The following is a 25,489-nucleotide window of genomic DNA, read 5'->3' on the forward strand; positions in this document are numbered from 1 at the left end:
TTCAACAAGTAAGCGACTGCTTAAACTTTTCATATTAGTTAATATTACAACACAACCGACAAATTTTCGCCACATTACACTTTGAAAAGTGCGCTTACCGTCAGCTGACTGTTCATAATTTACCAACACTGCGTGCGTATATCGATAGCTAACTATCGCGCCAAGCAACACTGACCTAAACGTATCGCATGCTGCACTTTACACGAGTTTTACTTATAAATTATTAATATAAATAAATTATAAATTTGCTGCAAGTGATAGACTGCGCCTTGAGTAAATAAGCGGTAAGTATTTTTTAAAAGAGAGCTTCAAATTACGTATAAGAATCAGCTGTGAACTTGTGAACTGTCTGAACGTGTGAGCGCCACATTGTTGTTAACAAAGAAGAAAAAGCAAACGCAAAACCTGAACAGCAAAGACTTAAACAATCTACAACTGATAAAGGTAATGCAATTCAAGCTAAAAATAGTGTAAGCCACTGTATAGAACAAAAAGTGCAATATTACATCAGATAGAGATAAACGAATTTAAAGAAAGCACAATCGTCTTCGCAGTTTAATTGATTATTTAATACACATACTACATACACACATACGCAATACATGCATGGCTATGTATGCAAAAATGCGTGCGCGTGTGTGTGTGAATGTGTGCGCGCGTTTGTCAGCATTTAATTCACAAAAAAAAACAGCGCAATATAACGAAATAACAACTTCTATAGAAATACCTAGTATTCGTCAGCAGTTTATGAAAAGAAAAAATACAATAAATCTAAGCAACAACATTTTGTTGTGTATTTACACAACGAAGTCGAGAAACAGCTGGAAAACGCTCGTGTATATGTATGCTTGTTGCGTCGATTTGTTGTTTTTATAGTCTCACGTATTTTCCTTTCTAATGATTTACATTACGTTGCACTAAATGCGTTTAGTTAATTCCACAGTGTTAGACACTTTGAGCATGGAATCAACACTTAGTTCCGGTGGCTCGAATGCATCCAGCGAATGTGCTATAGATCCTGGCGGTGATAAGCTTCGATGCCGCGGCTATGAGGGCACGCTATGCACTATGTTCATGGGCAATACTGGCATACATAATGGCAACCCCGTGCTCACCCAAGAGGTGAAGGATCTTTATCGGTGAGTGGACATCAACTTGTTCTTCGCACAGAAACTGATTCTTGTTTTTGCAGCAATCTATATACCATCTCGAAGCAACTGGACGATGCCAAACGCAGCGTGCAGAATATTGGTCAATTATTTAATCATGATATCGAAGAGAAGCGCGCTCTTCTAGTGCAATTGTGCAAGCAGATACTTTTCAAGGTAATTATTAAAAGTGTCTGTTAGTTACAAACCATACAAAGTTGGTTTTCTCTTCAAGGACTATCAATCGGTGGGCAAAAAGTCACGCGAGGTCATGTGGCGTCGAGGATATTATGAATTCATAGCCTTTGTAAAGAAGCATATGCATAAGCAGGGAGCTGATCCGGAGAATATGCAAAAGTTGGAACGCTTTCTATGCGCAGGCATTTGGAACTACAAGCGCTTGTCGGCCAGAATGGAGGAGATCTATGATTTGGATTTGAAATATCTGATTGATTTCTCCATCATCAGTGAAGGGTATTTAATCGAATGCATAGATGATCCAACAGTGAGCAAGGAAATGGAACTACCACAGGTAGCTGTGGATAAGAGCCTGGAGGCAGTGGGTTTTGCCTTGGATACTATACACTCGGCGCTGCTAAGCTTGGGTGATTTACATCGTTACTTCTTGGACTTTCACATTGAGAGCAAGCTGGGCATAAACATCAGCAAGGAGCAAGTGGCCAAGTATTATCTGGAAGCTTTTAAGCTAAATCCGGCTATAGGCATGGCTCAGAACCAGCTGGGAACGTTGTATTATGGTCAGAACTATGATCTGGATTCAATTTATCATTATCTGTACTCTTTGGTGTCGATTATACCCTTTGAACTGAGCGAGAATAATTTGAACAAATTGTTTGCCAAGCATACTGAGTATCTGGAGAAAATGGATCCCGCCAAGCTGGAGTTTAATATAGAGGACTTCTATGCGCGCTTCTATTTAATTGTGGACATTTTCTTCTTCGACAAGGAGGTGCCCGACTTCAACTCGCTATGTCATTGCGTGCTCATTGATTTACGCAAAATACTCTGCGCCCAACAGCTGCGTGTGCCCGAGCCCAGCATCTTTAAGATAATATCTATACTGTTCTTTTGCCTGTCCAAGCTGAAGATGATCAACTCGCCCAAGGTGTACTCGCTGCACGCTTTTCTAGTGGCCGCCTGCTCAGATCTTATGGATGCCTGCATTGTCAACATAGAGCAAACAATTTTGGCACGCGCCGCCGACAACGAAACCTTCCAGGCAGAGTACGAACAGCATTTCCAAGAGTTTGACACCATGGTGCGCAAGTCGCGCAATGAACATAAAAACTGGTTGGCTGCAGTGGGCGAATCCGAGCGCAAGGACAAAAAGGCAATGGGCAGACCACAGTCGCACAAGGACTGCAGCTCCGACTCACGCGATAGTCAAAAATCTGAAGACGATGCCTGCATCAAGGCACAAGATGCAGCTGAAGGGGATAAGCTCTGCGCCAGCGCTGACAATGCTGAGCCTATATCTACACGCTCCAGCGATGAGGCCAAGGAAAGTGATCTTAAGACACCGCTTAGCTGCAAGAGCAAGCGCCGTGGCATGCGACTGCGTCGACGTCGTCGCAAGATAGCGCAATCTGACGATAGCTCTTGCTATGATAGCGAAAGCGAAATGGATACTGACTTCTACAGCGATGAGGAGGATTATACAGATCTAAGCTCCAATTTTGATACGGACTTTAGCGACATCGATGCGGCTGAGCATGATGACAAGGGAGGAGATGGTAAGTTTACAAAAAATTTTTTAAAAATGCGTTAACGTTTTCCCTCTCTCTTTAGTACTAATACTCACTCCAGACCGTCCGCTTCGCGTACTGGCGAACCCCACCGCCATCTACTCAAGCAGCGAGGATGTTGTAATTGAAGAGGAGAGACTTGTCTATCCCGATGAGGTAGATCGGTGCCCTGATTCAATAGGTCGGTGCCCTGATTCGGTAGGACGATGTGCCGATTCTGTAGGTCGCTGTCCCGATTCGCAGGAGGTGGACTCTGAGGAACTGCTGCGCAGCTTTGAAGTTTTGCAATTGCATTTCAAAGGTAATGAGGAACAGCTTGAGCGTGAACGTGCACAAGCTGCAGCTGCAGCAGATGCTGCTGTCATGGCCAACATGAAAGAGCCGCCCAAGAAGCTTGTCTATCGCAACAAGTACACCAAGATTAATCCGAATATTATTATTGATTGTCTGCACAATGAGCCCACAATTACCGCGCTCAAGATGCTCTTTGATTGGCTGCGCATTAATCCAGAGATTCTCATTGGTTGCTATCACTCCAATCCGGAGTTTGTGCACAAGATTATGAAGCTGTTGAACTATTGCAACATTGATATTTTCACACGCAAGGTTTACTTTGAGCGCGAGCTCTTGAAGACCAACAATGTGCGTGAGGCGCTTGTGGAGCTCTTCGATGTGCGCGCCAATGTGCCGCTGAGCGAGGACTTTGCCTTCAAGAACTTTCACATTTTCCAAAGCACTCAGATCACACTCGACTGGGAAACAATTATCAGAGAGCGTGTCACACCACAGGAGGAGTCCATATTGCGCATCTTCAAGATGGTTGACTTTGGTTTCTTTATATGCAAGCAAAAGAAATTCAATTATCGCTTCTGTGTCAAGACTCGTCGCTTCACAGAGAATCAGAAAAAGAAGCGCGAGGAGAAAAAAGGCGGCGGCTCCCGGCGTCGTGAGCGACGCACTGCACCCAAGACCACACGCAAGCGCAACGAGGACGCACTCGTGCAAGCTACTCGGATCGCAAGAATGGCATCGTGCGCAAGAGCTACACCAGCAACGAGGAAAAGGACACTGTCGAGGAGTGCCGCAAGCTGCCACGCAAGGGCTATCTACGCAATCGCAATGCGGAAAAGGCGGCTGCCCTACTAGCCAGCGCCACAGGCACCTCCATAGCTGGTGGCACATCGGCTTCGGCCTCAACTACCACCAATAGTGTCATTGAGAAGCTGAATCTGCAGTCGAGCAGCGGCGCCGATGAGGAACGCTCCGAGGCCATGTCCAAGAAATGTGAAATTATGGGCAAACTCTGGCTAAAGAACGAAGTGGAAGCCCTGGAGACAGAGTTGCGCGATAGTCCTGCACATGTGGTCATGTCACCATTTGTCGTAGTGGATGCCAAGGCACTGACCGAATACAACAACATTGTCAAGTCGCTGGTGCGCACCAAGAAGTGCATTGTGCTTATACCCAATGCTGGTGAGTCTCAAAAACTGCAATCATTGTGTACACTTACTGAATGTGAATTGATTTCAGTGCTCAATGAGCTGGATGAGCTAAAGAAGCGCAGCGAGAATGTGCGCCATGTCATACGCTGGCTGGAGCAGGAGTTCAAACAGGGCAATCGCCATCTGCGCGCTCAGCGCGACAATGAAAGTCAACCGCTTTCACTGATAAAGATATCACGCAAAATGGGCAAGTCCAAACGCGCTTAGCATGCATTATGTTTTAATAACTTTGTTTTATTTTGTTTTACAGATCGCGATGCTTCAGTTTTCTTGCAGATAGCGCAATTCTGCAATCATTTGGTGGCCAATCATGCCGATCCGCATGTGAGCGAGCTGCAAAAGAACGTGGTCACCTATCTGTCTGGAGACAATCTGCATGAGAAGAACCGTCAGCAGCAGAATTTTAGTTATACTGGCATACTCGACTCCATACCCGTACGCTATGCCCAAATCCAAAGCTTCTATGCCAAGTTCAAGGCCAACAAAAAATGAGTGACCAATTAGAGGGACGCTAGGTGGCAGCAATGCAAAGGCGATAACTGCAGATGCATATTTGCAAAAACGGATGCAAGCACAGTGTGTTCTCTATACAACCACAAATCGACATGGAGTTCCAAGTTAACGAAGTTTCTCTCAGACCAGCGGCCAGCGGGCAACTGCAATCAAAAATTTAAAAAACAAACCAACAGCGATCGCTGCTGCAGCAGTGATTTTTGTTGTTGTTGTTGTTGTTGCTGTTGTTGTTGTTCATGTGGTGGTCATCAAGCCATATTTAAAATGAAAAGCAAATACGAACGAACAAACAACAACAACAACGAATCACAAACAAACCATAGCAGCCTTAAAACTGCTTCAATATACAATGGGTCCTAGGATTCATGTTCGGATGCGTTTACGTAATTGGATTCGTATCCGGTTTAAGCAGCAGCAGCAGCATTGCGTGGAAATTGCTTGTTGTGTTAGAAAAACAAAATACCAAACAAAATCGTTCACTTTCAACTCAATGGCAGCGATGATGACGACTCTCAGCTTTCATAAAACGGACAAATGGCTTAACACAATTCAAGAAAACACTACAAAATACTTCAAAGGAAAAAAAAACTACAAAAAAAAAAAATGGCATCTAAAGTAGCCAAATTTTTAACCACAAGAAAATGATTTGATTTAGTTTTTCAACTTTACACATTATAAATACTCCCAAATAAGTGAAGATGGCGGAATTTCTGAATATGTATACAATTAGCCCCATTTTAAACAGTTTGGTAGCATCAACTTATCCTTCCCGAAAATATTCTTTAGTCTTTTTTCCCCCTAAACAAAGTAGTTAACTTACTTCACAAGCTACAATCTATACAACACATATATAACAATTAATATTATAGATGCATTGATATCACCAAAAAAAAAAAAAAAATTGTCGGACAAATGTAATGTAAATGAAAACTATACATGTATAGTATGTATGGGTTTCTTTCATAAAAAATTGTATACTGTAAACTTTTCCTGAAAACTGTAACAAATTTCTATTTAAATAAAATTTAATTGGCCGACAACAAATAATAATTTTAATAGCGGGCTGGGCAAACATCCACAACCGATGGCCGATAGCTTTCCAAAGTATGAAATTAAACAGAAAGTAGCTCTGCAGTCTTGTTTTTATTTACATAACTTTGAGAACAAATTTTTATTCATTGATCAAACAACAGCATTTGTTTTTTTACATTCTTATGACTTAAACTCTTTTTATATACTTTGACATTTTTGTAAAAAGTGGAAAAGGGTATTTTAAATTACGAATGATGAGAATCAAAAACTCAGAGATTATAAAAGCTAGAGCGAAAACTAAAAACTTGAAAAATAAATTAATCAATTTAACAATGTGAGTCGATATAGCCATTCCTGTTTCTCAGCAAACTAATAAGACAATAGAGCTTAGAAAGGATTGATAGGCTGCTCCTATATCCAAACACCGAACACGTCCCTCCCTGCAAAAATCAAAAAAACACGATATTAAAGCCATAAAAACATCCTTTTTAGAAATCTGAAAAAAATCACAAAAACGCTTGGTTATATTTTTGACCGATGCCGAGTTAGGAGTTATTCAAATTCTAATTTTCAATATAGACTGAGATATGCTTCACCAAGTTTGAAACTGATAAGAAATGAAGACAACAGTATTTAAATTTACAACCGACATCAAGTTTGATTATTATTGTAATTGCTTTGTTGTTCTTGCACTAACTTAATTAAAGGGCCGGGAAAAGTTGCTGACGGACTTAAATTCACAGGAAGTAATTAAAAAAAGGAAAAATCATTTTGAGCAACAAGCTAAAATTTAAGCAGCACTCAGCGGAAATGCTTATCTTGTGTTTTGTATCCGCCATATCATACTACCATATCGTTCAGTTTTCAAAATAAATTGATGAATTTTCATATAAATTCTTTTGGTTTTATGACTATTTTGCAAAGATGAAAGCTTAAACGATTTAAATAAATTTAGCAAAATGTGCATTTTAATCGTATACTTATTATTATTACGCATACGCTATGCGTTTGAAAATCTTAAATATATAATATTCAGCATTGATAGTACAATTTATGATTGTTTTTTTATATAAATTTTTTTTTTGCACGTTGGCAAGTAGTTTATTTTTTAAATGTGGGGTACAAATAGCAAACGCTTAAAGTGGGGGGTGTATACATATATATATTGAAATTTATAACTATAATATATTTAATTGGTTTGAAATACTTTCAAGTGTTGCTACATACATATATATTGTATATCATATATTTTGTCATTTTATTACTTTTTGCTAATATATTAAATTTATGTGTATAATTACTTCGAATGCCAACAAATGTTCTGCCTTTTCTTAATTTTGTTGTATAAGCTACAAGTTAAGCGTGTTTTAGCCGATTATCAAGCAATTTCAACTTTTGTATATTCATGTGTGTGTGTATATTGTATAGTTTAAGTTTGTTTTTTGTTTTTGGCTTTAATCTTAAATTCACTATGTTTATACGTATATATATTCTCAATCTTTAGCGTTTTTAAAATTATATAAATGTTATACGATTGACAAACAAGAATTCTCTCAATAGATATACATGTAGTTAAAAAAAATAGCTTCAATTTGTTTTGCAAACGACATAAAAACATGTACAATCGTAATAGTATAAAAAACATAATAATACGTAAATAATAAATTAATTAAAACTTGAGATTACAACAAGACTGTACAACTGCTGCTTACGAGCTAATCGAATTAAAAACCTTAAGTGAATTTACATTCAAACGAATGAACGAAAAAAAAACATCATTTGCACATTTTGAATTAAACTAAACACTAAGCGTTATACTCTCCCAAAATAATTGCTATACACAGAGAAACAGAACATGAGGCGTTTGCTTTTGTTAAAAACTAATTACGAACAACATATTAAATGATTATACAATTGATTATTAATTAATTAGCTTAAGAAATTCAACTATGCACGCTATGCTTAGATTACGCCCGATATAGACTTTTCATACGGCGTGCCCAGAGTGTCGCGTCTGCGGGGCAGCGTGCCACTGGCTGTAAGTGGCGCCGACTCCGGACAGCCCAGGCCCACCAGCAGCTCCACCAACGCTGTGGTGTCCTCCACATTGTACTGCGGTGCAGGTATCCCGCCATTAGCAGCTGCAGCTGGCGCTGGCGTTGGCGCTGCTGCTCCAGCGGCGGCAGCAGCTTTGACCTTCATCGATTTGGCAGTGGCCAGAGATTGCGCAGCGCGTGCATAAGCCAAACAGGTGCGTCCCTCATGATCCGTATGCTTTATATTGGCGCCATTCTGCAAATGCACAAAGCACACACACAAATTAAAATCAATTCCAAGACAGTTGCAAGCGTCTGAGCTTACCCAGATGAGCAGCTGTGCTATGGCCAGATTGCCAATGGCGCAGGCCAGCAGCAGCGGCGTGCGCACATCTCGCGCGCTCACATTGGCATTGGCCACTTCTGTGGGACAGTTGGCCAGTATGGAGACAATCGACTTGATGTCTGCGCGTATGACAGCCTCAATTAATTGCTGACCAGGCGTGGCTGCGTTCACATGCGTGCCCGTGCCCAGCGGCGTCAGAAACTCCTTCGCCTCATATTTGCTGCGTATCCAGCGTTCCTTGTCCTCGCGAGTTGCCTGCGCTGTGGGCTTGTTGCGTTGACGCGTATTTGCCTCCCAAACAGAATTGGCCAGACTGTTGCCTATGGCTAGCATAACGCTCAAGTGTGACGAACTGCAGCAAAGATAAAACATTAATTAAATATATGTCAACTTCAGTTGGACTTGACTTGAATACTTACGACCAATCGTCTAGACCCAGCGAGCGCACTTTGCTTATATGTGAGCCCAGATTGCGATGTATGCCCGAGCACTCAATGCACATGAGCACGCCCAGATTGAGACTGGCCCACTCAGGATCTAAGTAGAGCAAAATGATAAGTATTTGTTTATTCTTTTTTATGTTTGCTTGCAAACTTACGCGGCGCTCCGCAGTCGACGCAATGCGCATTGCCAGGCACGCGTTGTCTTATGGCCACCATGGCAGCCAGCTCGGTGCTGCTCACTGGCTTCGTCTTGCTGCTCTCGTTGCTCTGCAGACTCTTGAATATCTCCTGCTCCACAGCAGCCACCCACTCATCGCGCTCCTCCGAATTGGCAGCCTCAAAGTGCCACTGCTTGGAGTCCAGCGAGACTATATAGAACTCGTAGCCATCGTTGTCATCCGCCTCGTTGGCCTTGACGCTGCTGCTCTTCATGCGACGATGTCGCTTCTTTACATTCGGCGTTTGCGCCTCCAGCTTGCTGCTGGCCGCCTCGCCCACAATGAAGGTCTGTGAGTTGGAATTCGACATGGCAATGCCCTCGTCGCCGCTTGTCTGCTGTGAGCTGTTCGACTTGAGCGGCTCAGCGCCGCTGCCGGCGCCCAGCAGCGACAGCTTCTCGCTCAGCTTGCGCTGATTGTCCTTGGCGAGCGTCAAGCAGCCGATGCCTTCACTCAACGTGCCCTGCACCCGCTGCCCGTTCGCCAGCAGTGAGCTGGTCAGCGCGCTGTTGGTAATGATGGACTTGGAGCCGCGCGGCTTCTGGCCCGGCACCTTGACTGTGACATATTGCAGCGGTATCTCCTTGCCATGCACATCGTCCATGTAATCGTGCAGCGAGGGGTGGTAGGTGAGTTTGCCATCGTCGCAGAGTGTCACGTACTTTTTCTTCCACTCCTTGTTCAGCGATTTGCTGGAGCGCTTATATAGATAGCCCTGCTTGATGGGTATGGAGCGTCCGCTGCCCAGCTCGCTGCTCTTCGGCTCCTTGTCGCTCTTCTTCGAGGACGAGGGTATAAACAGATTCGAGCGCCGGCGACTCTTGCGGCTTGTTGTGGGCGTTGATGTGGGCGTGGGCAGCTCCTTGCCAGGCGGCGGCGCCAAATCGCGCGGATCACGCAGCTGCACTTGCGAGCAATCGCCCTGCAGCGACAACTGCTGCTGCTGCTGCTGCTGTTGTTGTTGCTGTTGTGCGGCGGCAGCTGCTGCTGCTGCTGCTGGATTGTATTTGGTTATATTGTTGTTATCATTGGAGCAGGCTTGGAGTGACCAAAGCTTTTGCTCTGCCTGTGCAAAGTCCGCGCTCATGCGCATCGGCAGCTGCTGCTGCTGCGCGCGTTGTCCATTGGTTGCCGCCTGGTAGGAGGCACTGAGTCCCAAGCGCGTGCCCTGTGGTGTTGTCGGTCGCGGTGGCTGCATTGCTGGCGGCAGAGGCAGACGCTGCGACAATATCTTTTGACAGGCTGCAAAAGCAAGAGAGAGAGAGAGAGAGAGAGAGAGAGCGTGTTATAGACTTAACTTTTATTTAATGGCACTCCAGACTTACCATCCTGGAAGACTCGCTCCACATTCAGGCCGTAGGTGGCGCAGGTCTCGTAGTAGGAGCAGCGCTTTAAATCGCTCGCCAATTTACGCGCACGTGTGTCGTCGATAACGCGCGGATTGCGTTCGCTTATGGCATCTGTAATTAAAATAAAAAAAAGTTAGTTTCAGTTGAAAGAAATTATTTGAAAAATATAATAAATTAAAGTTAATCAAAAATATTTTAAAAAATAACAAACAAACACAAAAAATAACTATAATATATTATTTTTACTTTAAAAATTTATAGAGAAAATAGAAAAATTTATCAATTGTAGTTCATAATTCCATATAGAAATGTAGTAAAAATTATTATAAATATAATATATTATGATTAATTATAATAGAATTATTTAAGTACAAGTAAAAAAATGATAGCACATCTTAATACATTTAATTTGATTTCTTAAGATTTTTAATTATTATTCGAAATTTATCAAATTAAGTTAGTCAAAATTATTGTGAAATATAATTTGTAAATTAAATTTATAATGCAAAGATTAATAAATTATTTAAAAAATTTAAATTAATTGAATTTAATTATTATGAAAATAAAAACTTAAATTATATATTTTTTATAATAATATTTGTTTTTTGTTCCAAGCCGTATTACTTATGCATGTTTTTTTTATTATTTTTTATCTATCGTATGAAATATGTTTTTTGTTTAATACACTTCCTTTAAATAAATTTTTTTCTTTTGCTGTAAAGCGTAGTTAATTTTGAATTCTTTGTAAGAATTTTTGAGATTATATAATAAATAAAGCTTAAGTATATGAAAACCAATAAAAATGAATTGCTTACCTTGCGTTCCGACCAATATCATGGGTATGTCCTGTCCATTGCGAAAGTGCGCCATTTTAGTATAATAATTGTAAACTGTGTTGAAGCTGTTCTCGTTCTCCAGGCTAAATACAAAGATTACTGCATCCACCCAGCCAGCAAACTGTAAGGAAACACGAAAATTTGTTGATTACATTTTTTGGGAATGAGTTTTGGCGAAAGAAAACAAAGGAGCAAAGCAGAGAATGCAATCAAATTGCATACAACAAAAAAAAGGGTAAAACAGCAAAAAGTATGAAAGAAAAAATAAGTTTAATTTTTTTTTTGGACGCGAGTCCTTGACTTTGTGAGCTTCAAGGCGACGTCTGAGCGGACACACACATACACACACACACAGAAAAGGCGGAAGCGCGCCTAACAATGGGACAGGGCAGAGCAGAGCAGAGCAGAGAACAGAGCGAAGGGTCCAACGTCTCAAAAACATAACACACTTGAGAAAGTCGCTAATGAAGCACTTGAATGCTTTAGCCGCTTTGCCTCCGTTTGCTGCCGTGTGCTAAACTTTTAATGATTTTTGTATGCCTCTCACACACACACACACACACACACACACACACTTGCAGACACATACAGCAGTCAGCAGGATAATGAACTTTTACATGGAGATGTAAACAGTAAACAGCGCTATTGTGTGTTTGTATTTTGATGAGGCACTGCGCAGGATTCAATGAAAGGACTATTGATTGACTCTCGACTGGCAATAAACGATTAATTATGCAATAGCAAATGTTCTTTACCTTAAATATACAATTAATTATAAATTTCGAAAAGAGAGCACAGTGTACACTTTCGAACTCGAGCAAAAAAGCCGCCCGCATGCGACGCCAGTCGACAAACAACTGCCACAGCAAATGTTGCTCGTTGTCCTGCCGTCGCACTCACTGTCTGCGTATGTGTGTCTGTGTGTGTGTGTAGTGGGTGGTGGGTTGCTCTGCTGTTGCTGCAGCCACTGTTTTTTATGATTTGTTGTGAAAATGTATGCAGAGGAAACAGGAAAGCAGAGCGAGCGAGCAAAAAAAAATCTAAGAGCAGGAAAAAATAAAACGCTGCAGCAAATGCAGCGCCAAATGGCGGCGTCACGGAAAGCTCACACACACACACATATATATATAGACACACACACATACCGAAGCCGTGACACATGCTCTACAGCAAACAATTGAATGAAGTTGGAAGTTGTACAGACAAGCTCATAGAAATGGGAACAGCTTGTTTATAAACTAAAGTTGGCAGCAGAACTTTTTAGATAAAAGCACAAAGTTAAAAATGAAATAAGTTCTTAATAAATTTGCGTAAAAATTCTACACTAAATTTAAAAAAAATTGAACGCAATGCCGAGAAAGTTGCAGTTTAGTTTATAACAATTTTGAATGGAATATTCTATAAATTTTTATGCTGCTTTCTTTTATAGAAGTGTAAAGATATTTATCAAGTTTTTGTCTGATTAAAATATTTATAAATAAATCGATTTCCTTATTTATATTTATATATTTTATTTTTATACTAGACTTTTATTGGTAGAAATTGGAACGCTCCAAGTCTTCTGGAAGACGCTTAAGGATTTGAATATTTTTTAAGCTACGTCTGCTTTTAGTTTCTTGTTCTTGTCTGTTGAACTCCTTCCTAAATTCTGACCAAGTTTCAGTTCACTTTTACCTACGGCTTAGTATTTGTTTCTTTCATATTCATTTTTTGTGTTTAAATTATCAATCTATAATTTTAAGTTATTTTTTATCATATGCCAGTCATTCCCAAGTCTATTGTCAGATTAAAATATTTTTCAATTTCGGTTTATTATTTTATTTCTGAAACCTATCGGTGGAACTATCAACGCAACTCTTCTGGAATTTTCTGAAACCATACTAAATGCTTTGTATATTTTCTAAGCTAAGCCTGTTTCTACTTTCTTGCCCTTGTCTGTCGAACTCCTCCCTAAATACTTGAAGGTAGCAGAATACAAATGGAGTACACATCGACAACTGTCGCTAGTCGCATGCAATATTGTCGTTGTCCTCGCTCTCTCTCTCACTCTTTGTCTCATATACTCATATATGGGGTATGGTAATGATATCCTTGCGCCTGTCGCAAGCAAAGAAAATAAAAACAAAGCGCGACTGAGTGGCGACGCGACGCCATTGAGTGATTTCATCTGAAAGTTGCAAGTTGTTGTTTTTGTTTTTATTTTTATTGCTATTGCTATTGTTCTGTGGTTGTCGCTACCCTGTAAGCTTATGAAAGCGAAAAGTTTATAAGAAAATATAGCACTGCAGAAATTTATTGATTTATGCATAAAATATTATTTTATAAGTTTACTTTTTGCATAATTTGTTTAGGGTATTTGACAAGTTAACAATAACAAATGATTATGGAAGTTAGTGTATCTGTCTGGGTATCTGAGGGGGTGGTTGGGTTACATTTTGGGGGTTGCTGCTAAGGGGGTTCATTTGCCAGTGTTGAATTATGGTCTATTATGTTGCATAAAGATGCAAATGACAAGGCCCAAGTTCCAAGAAACCGAGTTACAGTTTGACAGCCAGGCAGCCTACAGTTTAACAAGCACTGCGTACAAGCTTTTGCTGCAAGCTGCATTTATATAGGTCACATGCTTGACTTGCCAATATTAATAACAACTAATTACAATAGCAACAATAGCATTGCAACTTAAATAAAAATATGCAATTTTAACAACAATAGTTTTTGTTCAACAGTCAACTGCCGCCGAGAGCTTAGACAAGTATTATGATGTATTAAAGGATTTTGAGGGTCGTGTGCCTGCCACAAACCATTTACTCCACCCCACCCCACAGCAACCCCTTGCCAGAGGATCATAAATAGAACCGCAAATAAAAAATTGTGCAAAAAGCGAAAGCAGCTTAGAGATTTTATAATCCACACTTTCACCCTTTTTAAACAGCGAGAGAGAGAGAGAGAGAGGCGAGCACACCCGCTGGCAAAGCGTAGGGGACTTGGCAAATAAATAGAGTGTACTACATAGTTTACTATTTGCAAAATGCAAAAATTGTGCAAACAAAAGCTTCAAATCAATGAGTCAATAAACTCGCCCCATCTCTTTCGCTTTTCAATAAGCAAAATAGCTGGCGGTAAAGTTCTAGCTTAATTATATGTTGCATAAGTGTATGTGTGTGTTTACGTGCATGTGTGTGTGTGTGTAGCAGATGGAAAATGCAATCAGTTTTTCCAAGCGCAATTGTGCAAAATTTTAACAAAGCTGCGCCAGCGGCGAGGGTTGCAAACAGAGTTTGAGCCCGGCGGGTGGGGGTACGAACTTTTAACCTTTAAGTGTATTGGCCAGTTTATTGAACAGGCTGGGCAGTTGGCCAACTTGCCGCATCACGTAGTGTCATAACGGTGCAAAAACTGTCACAGACACACACACACAGACACAAACGTAAGCTTGCAACAAAATGTTGCCTCAGGCCAAAGGTCGAGCTACTTTTTAGTGACTCAGCCTAGGGGAGGGCAACAAACTGAAACTTCGAGGCTATTTCTCTTGTTTGCAAACAGAAAAAAAAACTTGATAATTGGCAAAAACTGCGACATGCAGTGGAAAAGTTCTGCAGTAAGATGTTGGCGTTGCCAGACAGCTGATAAAAACGGAACGCATAAATCACTTGGCATTTTTCGCAGTGTAGGCACAAAAACCTGCTAAGCACACAATAATAGAATAAAAAGAGAGAAACCCCCAACTAGGGTGGGTTTCTTACCCCCATCCCACTCGCTTGTCTGCTTGTCTGACCTCAATATAAATATTTACAAGATGATAAGGGAAAATAAAGAAACTTTTCTTCCCACTTAGTAGTACCTTGTCTATGCCCAAAAAATAACTTTGCTAGCTACATCATTTACTTGTGTAGCTTGTTGCATCAATTTATGCTTACCTGCATTTCGGGTGCCCCTCCCTCATCGCGTATGAGCAAGAGATAACTTTGGCCATCGATGAAGACTTCCTTCTTGAAGCGTCCACCCTCAGGTGACTCTTCCTGCATGTAGGAACCCGTGAGATAACGATGCACTAGCGCTGATTTGCCCGAATTGAGCGAACCAACTATGCCCAGCCGCAGATCGGGCACCGAACGTGAAATCGTCCATTCCTGGCTATTAACGAAGGAATCTGCGTATGGAAGAAGAAAAGAAGATAAATTAAAAATTTGCTTATCAAAACATCATTAACAACGAAACTAGTTTAACGTAATTAGCAAGATTGAAAACGAGTTCATTTTTGACCTAGTTGAGTTTAGCGATAAAAAAAAAAATAGGAAGACATGTCGGAGGCAAAAGTTGCTTGTCGCTTGTCGCTCCTGCTCTCCGCTCTCCTCTCCCATCCCATCATTAAGCATGCTTCTTATGCAAATGTTGAGCGTTTGATTGACAGCTTTAATGTTGAATAAATGTTATTTATGCCTGGCAACAGTTTCGGCAATTCTTTTCGTTTCCTTTGTCTGCCGCTTAGGTAGGCTCTGGGCTCTAGCTCTGACTACGAAGCTGCAAAGTTTTTGTGCCAATTGTCAGTTGCTTGAACACTTTTGGGATTTAAATTAGCTTGAAAGCCCAGGAGCAATCTGAAAGCTTCAAGGTTAACAGCTGTCGTGTGATCGTAATCGTGATCGAAAGCTCCAACTGCGTTTAGGCTCTGCTCAATTAATTGCTCATCTCAAGTGCTCAAGTGTAACTGAGTGTTAAACCCGAAAATAAAAACACTATAAAAATGTCAAAAGAACAACTCGTAAATCTCTTGGAGCAAACCTCGTCCATTAGACTACGAGTGGCACGATCAATTTCATTTGAGGCTTAGCCTGCTCTACAGCCCACCCCAAAACAAAAAGGGAGTGACAATGGCATGTATACATTATTTTCTTAAGCAAAAAACTGACCAGTTGTGATGATTTACGGCGCGGCAAGGACACGTGAAAATTGCTCTATTATGAGTTGTTAAGAGTTGCTTGAGTAAACAGTCGAGGGCCTTAGATGGACATGGATATGTTGTCTTGAAGAAACTTGTTTCGAGCTTGTTAATGGACTGCGAAGGACGAAACAACGTTTTTCGCCTGGGCCAACAAGTTCAACTGGTTTGGCTGACCAAAGCGCAAAATTACAAATTAAAATGAAATAAATATGCCCATTGTTATGTATTGAAACTGATATAAGGCAGCAGCGCTTTTTTTTATGAATTATATACAAAAAATTAGCGCGGTTTTGCAATTTGCATGCACATAAAATTGAATTTGAAATGCAAATGCAAATGGCGTCCAACTGGTTCGAGGCCATTTCAAATTCAACTTCTTTGCAAGGCTTAGCCCACAAGTCTAATTAATAATAAACAAATGCCAGGCAGGGAGAGCGCTACTAAGTTTGACTAATGATGTCAAATGTCTGCGCTCAGTTTATAGATCGGCTTAGGCGTAAAGTTCAAACCGCCAGACAGCAGCCTCGAGGTGTAAAAGATAAGATAAGCCTACAGCTCGAGAAAGAGACCAGAGCAAGGGGTTCTCACAGTTTTGTAACGATCGTAACTCAAACTCATGTCAAATGTCGCCATCGTTGTCAAAATGCCCAAACTAATTACGTATGCAAACGAGCGCTCAGCCCAAGACATTACACATAAGATTTACAGAACAAGAAAAAGCCAACCAACCTACAAAGAATAAAAAAAAACGCTACTAGGGAGAAAGTTAGATAGATGTACAAAGGGGTGGCATTTGTTTGTACTTGTTTGTTTGTTTACTATTTAAGATTTCTGGCCTGCAGACAAAGCAAACCCATTGAGAAGCGATAAGCAGTTCTGCCCTGTTCAAGGATTTTGTCTCTTGATGTGGGTTAAGCATTTTAATTAGCGCACAATATGAAAATTTCGTATGATAATAATTTCTTTTTCATTTGAATTATTAACCTGAGTTGACCCAAGTCAAGGCTTAGGTTTTATGACAGGCTCGACAGCTGCTTTGAACTACGTATTTTATCAGCCAAGGAAGCGTGCCAGCCAAAGATAGGAAAAAGGACTTAAAAAAATACTCAAAAAACGTTCATAATGTTTATAGCCGTTTAGCGTTTGCGGCTGTCAACAACTGCAGCTGAAGCATAAAAACAAATGCAGCCAGCTCAGCTGTATTTATTTATAATGAAAATCATAAAATTTAAAATTTGGTCCTTGCCCGCTAATTAGTGCCCACAAAATGAGCCTAAGCTGTTTTGATGGCAAAATGCAATTTTAATGAGCCGTAGCCCAAAATGCGTTTTATATAAAAGAAAGTATATAAATCATATGCACTATTTGCATGAGCCTACAATAATATTTAGGTAGGCTGACCGTGTCGACAGTGGGACAGTGGGACACTGAGACGTCCAAGCAGCAACAATAAATCAGTCAGGCAGCTAAAATTTCTTCACATCTCTCCTACGTGTTTGGCGTAGTGCAACATCTGCTCCAAAATCTGATTTACTTGCATTGTATTCGCTCATGTATGTGTGTGTGTGTGTGTGTGTGTGAGATCAGTTGAAAAAGATCAACGGTAGTTGAAAGACAGTTTTTCACTTACAAAAGATGCAAGAAAGAGAAAATTAGCAAAGCCCAAAAAAGGAGCAAAAAGGGCGATTGCACAAACAAGATTAAGACAGGGGCATGCACAGGAGAGAAAGGCAGGGCAAGATAAATATAACTTTAAAACAGAGTCAGAAGAGCTGCAGCAGCTACAACGGAAGTGTAGGCAGAGAATTTCAGCAACAACACTAAATAAATAGAAAAGACAGTTTTAAATAAAGTATTAATTACAATCATAGAATAGAATAGCAGCAGCAATAATTCCCGTTAAACAATAGTTCATAATACATAAAAACTAAACAGACACACTTAGCAATAATTACAATAAGCAGTAATGTAGAACTATTCAAGCTTTACACCCTTTTAAGGCCAAGTGTGAGCGATGTCTGAGCGAGAGAGCAATACAATTAGAGGTGTTCTCCAGGCCAACTGTTCGTCTCTGTGTCTCTATTGACAAAGTTCTGCACGAATGATTGCGACACTTTCAAGGTTTGGTCACGCAATCGCTTGGAGAAGCTACACCCTTCAGTACGGTCTGGTATCAATTGGTCATATTGTTGGTAGTGAATTCATGAATACTAGATATTATAGTATTAAAGCTTAACCCTTCAGTACGACCTAGTATCAATTGGTGATTTCGTTGGTGTATGTAATGAGTTCACCAATACTTCACCAACATTAAAATAATCAAATTCCAAATTCAGAATTTATGGGTGATTGTCTTGAATTGGTTAATGCCTATGATATCCCTTTGTAAATAATACCAATGTTATTTATGGACGTTAGTCGGTGTATCAATTGCTGAAATTGGTGAAGAAAAATTCACCAATACTATGCATTGCAGCATTATAGCCTAATATGTAAGTTAGGTCGATTCATCAATTTGTAGGTATTAATCAAATAAGGAATAGAGCAGGCGTCTGTCTGTTGGGGAATTTACTGGTGATTGGTGCTTCCTATGTAAAGTTAATCAATGTTTTCTATGGGCGGTAACCGTTGGATTAGCATAACTGCTGATCGATAACTAGTGCAGCGACTAGGTCTTCATTAGTCAGTCGTACTATAGGGCAACTCATGTATCTGACAAATACGTTATGTGACATGTGCAGGCATTTTTTATATATAGTATAGAAAATATGAAAATTACTACTACGCACAGTGGGTGGTGGTTGGCTTGCCAGCAGGTCGTGTGGAGTGACTTCATCAGTCTACGCATCTTTAAAGCAAAATTTATAAACAAACTAACAGCTGAATAAAATAAATGAGTTTTTGCGCGGGCGTCATGTGTTCGATTTTGATGAATTGTTGCCAAGCCAAATTGCTTACAATTAGCTGTCCAAACATAGATCAAACACGATCTTCAGGTAGCGAGCGAGCGAGAGAGAGAGAGACAGCGACAGGGTGAAAACCACGCCCTTTAGAGCCTCGAGGCAATTAGAAGGGGTTAAAGTTTGAGATCTTAAGATGCTGCCTGCTATTTCATTGGCGTAGCAAGATTTATGTGCCACTCAGGTAGAGTATCTAGATAAATTTATGCAGATGCGTTGCGTATGGTAAGCTGAAGGTCGCGGCTACAAATTTGGCAACTAAGCTGACTAGTTTGAGAAAACGCAGAAAACAATAAACAAAGCGTCAATGAAATTAAAATTTTGTTGTTTAAAAATAAAAGCAAAAGCAATCTTAAAGTGGGCGTTAGGTTCTTATCGATTTGACAGCGGAGTGGACAGAGAGAAACGGAGAGTCATAACTTGTTGTTGCATTCTCCAATTAGCTGCAATCTTATCTCTTTTGCTCATTAAGATAGCAAATTAATAATATAATGTTAGCTTTAAGTTCTAGCTAGCTATTGCTTTCAATCTAATCGTTAGACGCAATCTTATCTCTTTTAAAAACAAAGCCAATGACCAGACCTTGCTCAATCCCAGGCCTCAATCTAAAACTTATCTATAGGCCCTTTTTTTCCTCAAACGATTAAATGTCAAATTTATGACACAGATCAGTTTACAACAAAAAAGAATGAAAAAAAAGTAAGTTTCACAATCATTTTTTTTTTTAATATATTTTCTCCCAAGTAAAAAGTAAGCACACACCCTGAGAGAGAGTCAATCAAAAAAATAGAAAAGAAAGAGTCTAGGACTAAGTCAATGCAGGCGTCAACTGTCTACTGGTGGTGGCTTGCTTCCCCAGTAGTGATGTACTCTATTAAATATGACATATTTATGAAGTGCCAGCCAGCTGCGAAGCAAAGAATAAAGAATAAACGTGCAAAAGGCACAATTTTTACAGTAAAAGTGCAGCGATTTCTTTCACTTTCCTTTCTCCACGTGTCCTTCCTCTTACCTTTGCCAGCTGCCAATGGCTGACTTCATCTCTAAATGGCAAACGTATTTATGTTTCATATTTATGATGAGCATTTGATTGTCTTGCGGTTACCTATTGAGAGTGAGAAGCGAGAGCGAAGAGCGAGAGCAATTTCAAATTTTTATTTACTTAGCTGCTCGCTTAGCCACAAAGTTGCGTAAAATTTTCATTATGCAATGCAACAACAATTGAGCTGAGAAAATATTTTTTCACACAGTCGCTGCGCGAAAATTGTGATTGTTTTTTAATTATAAATACTTTAGCTGTTTTTATATAAATTTAAAACAATTTGTTAGGTAAATATTTATGAAATTGTGCAGAAAAACATTTCTATGAAATTCTTTGTTTATTATTGGAAAATTTTGAGTTAGTAGTAAGAAATTAATAAAATATACAAATGTAAATATTTACATGATTTTCTTGCTATAACAAAAATTCCCCTACGACAATAATAAAATAAAAAACAACAAATTTCTATATACAAAAATACATTATAATAAAAATATATATTCTACTTAAATTTTAAATTATTTAAAAATATATAATATAAACAAAACAGCCAGACAAAATATTTTGCTGAGAACATTTTTAAAAATATTCTTAAGTCTTTTCTTTCTTTTTTTTTGGCAAATGCAAAGCCATAAATTTCAACTCAATTAATTGATTCTCAACGGCTAGCCTCTAATTAAGCAGCGTATGTATATTCCAGAAGTATAATAAAGCAGCTGTATGCGATTCAAGTGATCGACCGACTCACGAACTGACCAGCTGACTTTTCTTTTGCTTTCTAAGTCGATCAAGCGCAACAAATCATCAAATTGCTTACTTTTACTCTACTTATCCACAGCAGGGGGACTCCTTAAGGCTGACCCATGCTAGTTAAAGGCGATCTAAGTTTGGTCAGTCTGGTTCGGCTGACCTTTCTATAGAAATCTGAGCAGAGTTTACAGCCGCTGCCGCTTCTCGTTTACATCTCTTGCTTGGGCTATAGATTTTTGCAAAATTATGATGCCCATTGTTCTGTTCATTACATTCTTATTTATGGGTGTAGCCTGTGTGCCCATAAACAACGTCGTGTGCGATGTTTCGTGTTCTGGTTTGCTCGTTTTTTGGGCAGCTTAGCAGACAAGACGGTTGTTGGTGGAGACTTGTTAGACAGTAGATTGAATTAAATTAGCCAAGGCATTGCCAAACAGACGTGTTGAAGAGTTTAAATCTGTAGGTGGCTATAATCTTTGCGGTTCAATGACTTAAGACATATTACAGTCATGAGATTGCCGTTGCGGAGGCAACTACTCAACTGGCAGTAAGTAGCTGCTATCAGTCATACGCCAATGCAATGTCTGCGGCCTGCTATTGAATACTACACTAGTCAGCAAGTTTAAAGGAATCTCAACTAAGATGCTTGCTCGACCAATTTCATTTAGTGATGCAACTCAAGCTGCTGTAGCTTTGAACTTAGCTTAGCCCCAAGCGTATTTTATAGCTGCGGTAGCATAGTGTAAATTTCACATACACTGCCCACCAAAACAGGCAACCGAAAATGCGAAAAAACCACAAAGAAACCACTTGAACCGGTTACGTTTACGTATGTTGTAAGATTCATGTAAGTTCCAGCGAAGAGAATCATTTGAGTGTGACTGAACTTTCGCACACACACGCACACACACGCACACACACACACACATTTATTATAGCATATAATATTATTGACTAAGCGTTGCGCTTAAATTTAATGATCAGCAACGCGAGCTTTTTATGTTTAGAACTTTTTTATTGGAACCTCTTGGGTGTCAACTCGCCACGTTTGAAATTTCAATGGGCATTTCGCTTTTTTGTTTAATGGAAAGTCATAGAACAACAGCGAGCGAGAGAGAGAACTAACTAAATACTAAATAACCAACTTCCGCTATTTGTTTTTGTTTGTTGCCATATAAGAGATCGACGCGCTGCGCTTTGTGCTTTTGGGATTTGGTGGCATGCAACGGGGGCCGCCGCCGCCGCCACCGCAGGGCTCACATACAAATATGGGCAACAAGTGAGCATAGCGCATTGTGTCTATTCACTATTCACTATGCACGATTCAATTCTATGTTAGATGCCGCCTTCAATAAAACTGAGCAGTCGGCTTATTTGGGGAGAAAACCCCGTTGTGACGAGCGAGCCAATAGCTTGGTTGGTCACTCTCTTATTTTGGTGGTGGATTTGGACAAGTGTCCAGCTAACGGAAGCGCCGTTTGAAACGTGTCGCTTGTCTCACAACTCATTTGCATATTTATTTATTTTTGTTTATTTCCAGCTTGGCAGCCATTTGACAGGTTTTTCCTTAACGCTCTTGATTTAATTGAAAATACGCAAAGTGCTGGCCCAAAAAAAATAGAGAAATTTAAATAGCAGCCAATGCCAGTCTGGGAACATTTTTAAGACGTTACACTTGAGAAAATTTAATATAGTGGGTGCCATCAAAAACTAATTGCCGCTCCAAAAACAAAAACAAATTTGTTTGAATTTATAAACAGTTTAGAGCTCTCAAGGCTGAGAATTTAAGTTCAAGGTAGCACAAGTTGGGAATTATAAGCTACGCTTAGCAGAAGTTGGGAATTCGTTTGCTAGCGCTTAGCATAAGTTGGGAATTCGTTGCTCGCGTTTAGCATAAGTTGGGAATTAGAAGCCTACTGCTAAGCACAAGTTGGGAATTTTAAGTTGGGAACAAGTTGAGAATTCTAAGCTCTATCAACAGCTGCTCATAAGTGACTTGTAATAAAGTTATAATAAAATTGCACAACTGCTTATTAAAATTATCATTTCTTTTGAACGAAAAACATCATTAATTACATATTACGTTAAACAAGCGAGAAAGGAAAGCAAATTATGCGTTTGAAACATTTAAATAAAGATAATTATGAGCTAAAGGTGCATTTACTTTCAGTTTTTTGTTTTCATATTTGAAACTGCGGCGCGTGCGTAGATAAAAGTCGTTGGCATCATATACAACATTTAACGCTATTTTGGTAAAACTAGGCAGTACCATAAAAAGTCAGTCGTCACAGTTGCTTATTTGTCTGCTTGGCCATGAGCTCTAAATGATTAATGGTTCGAGAAGTTTGGAAACGCGTGGCCCGACACCTAAAACTGCAGCAGCAGCAGCCAATTGGATTCTAGACTCAATGAGATGACTCAAAGCAAAATACAGACTACAGACGGTTAAGCCTTAAAAGGCAAAGCTTTGGCGTTAGTGGGCGTTGTTAATTCTTTAATTAACGTGGGCAGTCGATTAATGCAGCGACAATCTGTAGAGTTTAATTAAGGGCACACGCTTTGAGCTTGAGGAAGCGCTTTTTTGACTTGGAGGTCAGAGAATTGTCGAGTGGGCGGGCGGGCAGGCTGGCAGGCAGGCCAATTATAATGTCATTTAGTTATAGTCAAGCATGTCTTAGATTTCACTTTTCTAGATTTTCCCAGCCAAGTGAAACTTTTGCAAAAACACTCGAAATATGTTTATTGCCATGATCTCATGTTTAGTACAAGTTGCTTGGTGACATTGCCGACGATCCCATGATCTGCATGATGTGTATACATATATACAATTAAAAATAAAAAGCTAAAGAAACCAGACAGACTTGCTTATAAACAATTGCGTATTATTTTAATTATACATTTTTTTTCGCTGTTGCTTGCGCCAAAAATGTGTTAAATGAATTTGTTGTTGGCAGTACTTGGTTCTTTAGTTTGCTTTGTCTGTGAAGCGCAAATGAAAAATGTATTTTCAAATGTTATAAGTGCACAAAAAGATATAAAAAAGTTTAAGTATACACAAAATAAACAAAAATAAAAACACAAATGTTGTTGGGCTGTGATAATAAAATGCGTCTATTTGAAAAATGGCCAAAGCTTTTAGTCATATCAGCGCACAGCAGATCGCATCGGATCGTCGGCGTCAAGGTCTTTAAAAAGTCGCAGGAAATTGGAGCACTATATATCGAAATCTTTTTACCTAGCTGAGACTGAGACTGAGAATTGCTTGCGGTCTTATCTCTGGCGGAACTACGAGCGACGTACTTTCGACTTTTTATAGAATTGTTCGTGTTGCTTTATTTAATTAACACACCAAGTGAATGAACGCAAATAGCTAAAGTGTTACTATATAAGCTCTATAAAAATAAAGCATACAAAAAAAAAAAAAAAAAGAATGGGCGAATAACGCTATCTTATCGTACAATTGTATATATAATGTCTGTCTATCTATCATATATGTATGTATATAGAAAATATTTGTAATGAGCTTAGCACATGTGTTGGAGCTTTAAATGAAATTGCAATTTGCGTTTAGTACTCGGGACTGCAATGCGCATCAAATGGAGGTCACATTGAAAATAGATTTTGTGACATCAGATGCACAGGAATGCGTCAAAGAATGCCAATTCGAATAACAAATGAATAAATAAACAGCAACTAGTATGACGAAATTTGAGTGCTAGCCATTTATTTATGAAGTAATTTCATTAGCACAAGCCAATTCTATAAATTGGTAATGCAACAATTATTTTGATTTTCTAATTTATATGCAAGTGTATAGCATTTATTAAAAAGTTATTGCTATTAGCTTTATTTTGATATGCAATTCATATTAAAAGAATGCATCAAGTCAAATACTGCAGTCTATGGAATTTTTTGCCAACGCTCTCTTTGCTTGTCGCATTTCTCTTTGCTGCTTATCGCTTGTTATGATCTCTTTAGTAGCTTACTAACCCCAAGTTAATTCAAAAATAACCCGCTCAAGATGCATCAAACTGATAACGGCAGTTGCTCTTCCTTTAGTTTATTTTTACACGCACTCTTTGACGTCATTAGTTCGCATTGATTGTCAATGTCTGCACCGCCTCACCTCGAGGTTCTTTTCTCTTTTGCCAAGTGTGGCGGCCCGCATTTTATTTGAGAATCGATAATTGCATGTTAAGTGCCTGTCGCCTTGGCAAACAAAAAAAAACATAAAAAGGGGGCAGTAACCACACACAAAGTAATCATCAAAGCAAAGTCGACTGATTGCAAATTGTAGCAAAAGTTAAATGAAATGCGTCATTTTGGGTTTACTTCTGTTACTTTCGCTTTCCGCAGCGCCTTTCACTGCATTTGCAATTCTAAAGTTTTGGGCAAAAAGCGTAAACAAAAGCTTATTATTATGCTAAGTTTTCAAATTGGGAAAGTATTGAAATGTAAAGAAAACTATGCCCCAAACGCCACATATTATAATTATGTTTGCTATTGTTGCCAAACTTTGACACATGACACGTAATTTGCACTTTGGCAGTTTTTTGTTAAAGTTTCTTAATATATTTTATAAAAAGCAAGGCAGCTTTGTTTGCTT

The 25,489-nt window shown here is 39.5% G+C and overlaps 2 protein-coding genes across 2 annotated transcripts in view; one reads left to right on the forward strand and one right to left on the reverse strand.

Moving 5' to 3' along the window:
* Positions 1-300: 300 nt before the first annotated feature.
* LOC108607506 (protein SMG5) lies at positions 301-5,152 on the forward strand. The gene is given in 8 exon segments (XM_017998370.2): positions 301-444; positions 944-1,139; positions 1,193-1,325; positions 1,384-2,902; positions 2,958-3,899; positions 3,902-4,387; positions 4,445-4,603; positions 4,667-5,152. Coding segments are annotated over 7 exon segments (3,660 nt in total). The 5' UTR covers positions 301-444; positions 944-960; the 3' UTR covers positions 4,909-5,152.
* Positions 5,153-7,096: 1,944 nt separating this feature from the next.
* Positions 7,097-25,489, reverse strand: part of LOC108608501 (centaurin-gamma-1A) — a 60,463-nt gene continuing 42,070 nt past the window's right edge. Inside the window, exons 2-8 of the mRNA XM_033294888.1 lie at positions 15,107-15,339; positions 11,169-11,310; positions 10,330-10,464; positions 8,942-10,246; positions 8,763-8,880; positions 8,323-8,695; positions 7,097-8,253 (exon numbers count right to left, since the gene is read on the reverse strand). Coding sequence (XP_033150779.1) covers positions 7,924-8,253; positions 8,323-8,695; positions 8,763-8,880; positions 8,942-10,246; positions 10,330-10,464; positions 11,169-11,310; positions 15,107-15,339 — 2,636 coding nt within the window. The 3' untranslated portion in view covers positions 7,097-7,923. The remainder of the gene's footprint in view (positions 8,254-8,322; positions 8,696-8,762; positions 8,881-8,941; positions 10,247-10,329; positions 10,465-11,168; positions 11,311-15,106; positions 15,340-25,489) is intronic.

This window comes from Drosophila busckii, chromosome 2L, assembly GCF_011750605.1.
Source record: "Drosophila busckii strain San Diego stock center, stock number 13000-0081.31 chromosome 2L, ASM1175060v1, whole genome shotgun sequence".
In the NCBI taxonomy this organism is placed as follows: domain Eukaryota; kingdom Metazoa; phylum Arthropoda; class Insecta; order Diptera; family Drosophilidae; genus Drosophila; species Drosophila busckii.